Source organism: Austrofundulus limnaeus, unplaced genomic scaffold (genome assembly GCF_001266775.1).
Source record: "Austrofundulus limnaeus strain Quisiro unplaced genomic scaffold, Austrofundulus_limnaeus-1.0 Scaffold1526, whole genome shotgun sequence".
Classification (NCBI taxonomy): domain Eukaryota; kingdom Metazoa; phylum Chordata; class Actinopteri; order Cyprinodontiformes; family Rivulidae; genus Austrofundulus; species Austrofundulus limnaeus.
In genome coordinates, this window is record NW_013953928.1 from 1 (window position 1) to 5,325 (window position 5,325).

Genomic DNA, 5,325 nt, shown 5'->3' on the forward strand with positions numbered 1-5,325 from the left:
ATAAGAGATTTTGAAGTAATGGAAAGGGGAAAAAACAGTCTGTGTGTCACTTTGATCCAGTTTCAGCAGATTTATTTGAAGAGAGAAAGGATTTATACCGAGGTGAAACAGTCACAGAGGCTCTGCTTTAAGTTTTTATTTACATAAATCATACATACATGACACAGTGGTCATCTTTAATATAACTAAGAATTATTGCTTTTTTAAACACGAATCAAAGCTTTCAGGGTTACAGCTTGTGTTTGACTATTTGTAGTGACAAGAAAACAGATTGCATGTACACAGTGTGTGCAGGTGAGAATATAGGAGTAATATTACGAGTGAAARGCTGCACTTGGAACGTCCGTCAGATGTGTCATTTTGTAACTGAATGACAAAAAGTATGGAGGAAGATCAAAAACAAAGCAGCTGAATAAAAGTTTCAGAAAAAGATCTAAAAAAAAACTGTGGCCAAAATTGTAACTGCACCAAAAGAAATGCTTCTTTAAAAATGAAACTACAAACGGCWCAGCATACATTCCACAAAAGAAGCGTTAAGAAATGTTTTTTGTTGTTGATTTGAAATGATTTTCCTTTCATCTCTCTGCTTCCTTCATATTCACTTTAAAGTCCATTCAGACACCACTAGAAGAAACAACACAGAAAAGAAAAGCTCAGCTCAACATGCCTGCATGTTGCTGTGTGTCGACTACAGCTTTAGTCTCTTACTTTTAAATCTGTACAAAACTCAGAGTGTAAACATTAGGAGAACGGAAAGTTTCTATTGGCCATRGACAGGGGACCATTGGCACAGGTGAACTTGAAACAATGTCAGATGGTTTAAGAAAAGAAACAAAAAGCTTATAGTAAAGAAAAAATCTATTTCATTATCCAACCATCCATTTACTGCAAAAAATAAAGCTTAAAAAAATTCCAGAAACAGCAGAAGTACCCCTCTGTATAAGGAGATAATGTGCACAGACAGAACAGGGCATCAAAACATCAAAGTACAGTAAGTATTGCTTCTTCAAATCTGAATTAAATTAAAAAAGGAATGATATCCATACATCTTAAAGGGATGTCTTTTACAGACACAGCAGGTTTAAGTAAACAGAACGCACGTTCCTTTCATCTCCCTCCACATAAATGGCTCTGAGCACTGTGGCTGCTCCCAGTTTCTACAACCTCTCTGCTYCCACCTGGTGGCTAACAGAAGCATAGCAGAGTCTTTGCTGCTGAGCAGCATCCGGCTCTTCAGGCAGCTCAGTGGGACATTTCAYAGCAGGTTCACTGTGTTTCTGTCATACTTCAGTAGAAAAGAGAAAACTTTGACGTTTGCTGTCGGGTATTGGAATGCTTTCCAGCTGAAGGAAGTAGAGGAGGACTTGCACCTTTGGAGAAACACAAGAAGTAAAATGAGATTCACACTAGTTTTCTAAATTAAAGTCACGTTAATGCTGGTAGGGACCAAGTTTTACCTGAGACATGACTTCAAGAGACCAATTGTCGTTCATTGAGATCGGCTGGGAGCTGGTTGGGGTTTTGCTGTCTTTTTCAGACGGTCGAAGCAAAGTAGGACCAAAAACTGTGGCCAGGTTGTGCAAAGACATCTTGTTGATGCTCTCGTTTTCAGCCACCCTTTAAAAAAGCAAAGCCAAAAGCTTAAACCATGCTGACTAAATACTACAGAAATTCTTTAAAAGCTTGTCACTTTTGGTAAACATGTACAGATAAAACAAAATTCAGGGATTTACCTTTTTAGGTGGTCTAGAACAAAAAGAAAAGTCACCAGATTAGTCTCTGGCAGAGACAGCAGCAGGTTGAGCATGCAGCTCTCCTTAGCCACAGTATCAGAGAGACCTGGGAAATAAATGCAGGGATTGGATGAGTCACCATCAGAGCTCACACTTGACTCCTCGTAAACCAATTCAAATAATGCAAACAGGAAGAAGTGGGGACTGACTGATGCCTCCAGCAAAGTTGGGGTACAGCTCATCGGTAAAGAGAGGCTCAGGAAGCTCGCGGAAATACAGCTTCAGTGTTCCAGCGATGGCATTTACGTCCATCTCCCTCATCATGAGTGACACGTCCTTATTGTCTGCAGGGAACATCAGACAAGCTGAAAGTGAGTTTGGAAAACAACTAAGCAGTGCAGGATGTGTGCCTGACTCTGACTCTGCCTTTAGATACATCTAATTCCTGTCTCACATTCCTACATTTGACAAAACACTTTCAGACAGGAACTAAATTAAGACCGTACGCACTTGAGTCGAAGGCAGCCTTGAGCGCCTGGATGTCCGTTGCGACACCAGACACTCTGTAGATCCCCACCTCCTCCATCCCTCGTCGCTCGATCTCCTCTACACACTGACGAACAATCAGCGGGACTTTGGAGCGTTCCCGCCTGAAGACAACACAAAAGGCAAAAGCTTGAGCTGTGCAGCTACAGCTCAACGGACTGTAAAAATACTGTAACGAATACGTATATTCAGCGGTTTCAGGAAGCTTTGATTACAAATACTGGTTCAAACCTGAAGCTCAAAGACACATGAATGATTAGAAACAGAACCTGAATCCAGGTCAACAACTCACTTAGTGACGATGTTGATCTTCACTCCAAACACGCCCGACTGTTTGCGTGAAGGCATTCGCTTCAGACTGAACTCTCTGCTGGTGAACTTCATCGAAAGCTTCACCTCCACCTGAAACAGGTTGAAGATGGTTATTTTACAGGCAATGATAGCTGACTGTGGTTTCCTTTGACAATAAAAAAAAAGCAACTCGCAGGTTTAGATCTGTGATCTCAGTGGGATTTACCTGGTTAACCTATGATTAATACATTGAGAGTCCACCTGGATGTAACTAAGCTCTAAGATGTGTGGTTGGTGCAGGCGGTCAGGTCTAGGTTCAGCAACAGTCTGTGCTCAAAGAATGAGGTCAGCTGACCTGAATATACTGAATGACCAGGTTATTCCATCAATGACTGTTTCTTCCCTGATGACACGGACATATTCCAAGATGACAATGCCAGGATTCATGGGGCTGGAATTGTGACAGAGTGGTTCAGGGAGCATGAGACATCATTTTCACACATGGACTGGCTCCACAGAGTCCACTGAGAATCTTTGGGATGTGCTGGAGAAGGTCAGACTCTACCATCATCAATGAAGATCTTGGTGAAACATAAATGTAACACTGGATGGAGATAAATCTGGTGACAATGAAGAAGATTATCCAAACAATGACACAGAGAATGTGTGACGTAATCAAAGCTAAAGGCTGTCCTTTCTTTTTGGCCAGGCAGTGTATTAAAAATTCATTTGAGGATCATTCACATACTGGAAAATACCAAATATCCTGCAAAAAGAGGCACGTCACTTTTACAGCAWCCTCCATTTTAATTTAGGTACAGTTTGCTGTCACTTATTCTTTTAGGTGGTCCCTCCMTAGGAAGCAACCCTGCATGAAAAAACTGACAATTATTTCACACAGATGCCCRTCCTGAGCCAACCTGCAGCCTCAGGATTACAGCACCGCAGCACCTCACTGGCTGCCGACAGTAAAAACCATTATTTATGGATCAAACCTTTATACATTCATGTTCAACACATCTTACTCACCCGTTACAGTTGGACAGCATTATTTAACATTTGTTTTAATTACAAATGAAGTTACCTTTGGATTTATACTTCTCATCAAAAGATAAGAATATAACCACATAAAACACTTAGCTGCTGTAAGTTTTGTTTTTCTGAAACCTTTATTTTCCTKCAACCAGAAAAACAAATAAAAAAATGTATCAAGTGTATGAAAATTAGCACCAGTTTCTTTAATTTTACAACCAATTACGAGGTAAAAAAAACATCAACATAGTCTTCAAATAGAAAGTGTAAGTGTTTTAGAAATCAAGTCTTGAAACAATTAAATACTGTATTAGTTAATAAATACTGTGGGTTCTTTTATTTTTCTTGGGATTCTTAAGTGCAGCATCGTTGTCAGAGTATCCTCTCATCAAACTGGTGAAAACACTTACTCTATTCATGGTGATGACGGTTCTCTGCCAGTCTTTATTCTGGAGCGTCTGAGGGTCCAGCTGAGAGAAGAGCAGAAAGAAACATTTATTAGAATTTACTTTTCTTTTGTCRATGTGAGAATTATCTGCTCAATAACTTCACAGCACCTTTATAAAAGTAAACTCTTGTGGACATGTTGTGTTCTCTTTGCTCTAATTGAATCTGAGGTAATAAAACCTGAGCTTTTATCAGCAGTGATCAGACCAGTAATGTGAGAGCAYCATTGTTACTGTCCTGACTCTGTGCAACAGGGCAGATTCTTTCACCAAAGAAATCTTCAGATCTCACTCAGATGATCCTTTGCTTACACAAAATTTATTTACATACATAACAGCTCATTTATTAGGAGACAGAACAGCAGACAGCCAGATTTTCTCTTTTAAATCTGCCAAAAATGCAACCAGACATTTTTAGGAAACAAGTAAAGAAATGRTTGTCTTTAAACGTATGAACGTTTCCAGATACACAGTGATTCACCACATGGGTCTGTCCTCACTTCCTTTCTTTTTACCTTTGGTTTGAGCAGACTGCTGCGGACCCTGTCCCACAGACGGGACCCTGTAACCGGGGTCTTCTTCACAGTCGTGTCTCCCTCTTCTTCTAGTCCACTGTTTGTCRGATCCACGTTCTCGTCCTCGTTAGCATTACCTTCACTCATTTTTTCTAGCATTAGTTTTTCCACGCAGGTTTCGTCCATGGACCGACAACTAACAACACTGATCTTCTACAAATACTGGTTTCTAAACCTCAGCGCTGACAAAATCAACAAAACCTTAATCCCTGAAGAAAGAGCCTCTCATCACATCTTCATCAACTCTTTACAAACTTCCTGAGACATCCTCRGATTTTGCCAAACTCCAGATTCGTTCAGTCCAGATGAAGTCAGAAAGGGAACAAAGACACACAGCCGGTCAACCACACTCTCCTCTGTATTGTTCTACCTCCCAGATGGATTAGRGGGATTTACTCCAGAGAATCCCCTCCTACCCTCATTACCAACGCGCTCACGCCTGCTGCTGGGAGGAGAGTCGGCTGGTGGCATRTCAGGTAGCTGAACAGGATCCTCTTATGTCGAGCATGCTTTAGTTCTGGTGACCTTTAACACTGGAACACGTGTCGTTCCTTCACCGCCTCTCAAACACTGTCTTAGARTTACATTCAGGATAGAAACACAAGAACGTCTTCATAAAGACTCTCCTTTTAAAAGGGGATAAAATCAACTTTTTTGAGTTTTATATCATGTTATTATATGTTATTACATATTATCATGTTA

The 5,325-nt window shown here is 40.5% G+C and overlaps 1 protein-coding gene across 2 annotated transcripts in view; it reads right to left on the bottom strand.

Moving 5' to 3' along the window:
- Positions 1–116: 116 nt before the first annotated feature.
- The window catches only part of LOC106535678 (breakpoint cluster region protein), a 30,512-nt gene continuing 25,303 nt past the window's right edge, over positions 117–5,325 (bottom strand). The window contains exons 1-8 of one of the 2 annotated variants that reach the window (XM_014032742.1): positions 4,564–5,212; positions 4,013–4,072; positions 2,572–2,681; positions 2,244–2,383; positions 1,943–2,077; positions 1,734–1,839; positions 1,458–1,617; positions 117–1,370 (exon numbers count right to left, since the gene is read on the bottom strand). In XM_014032742.1, the coding sequence (XP_013888196.1) occupies positions 1,281–1,370; positions 1,458–1,617; positions 1,734–1,839; positions 1,943–2,077; positions 2,244–2,383; positions 2,572–2,681; positions 4,013–4,072; positions 4,564–4,749 (987 nt within the window). In that variant the 5' untranslated portion in view covers positions 4,750–5,212 and the 3' untranslated portion in view covers positions 117–1,280. Of the gene's footprint in view, positions 1,371–1,457; positions 1,618–1,733; positions 1,840–1,942; positions 2,078–2,243; positions 2,384–2,571; positions 2,682–4,012; positions 4,073–4,563; positions 5,213–5,325 lie in introns of those variants that run through there. The other variant, XM_014032741.1, reaches the window with a different exon arrangement.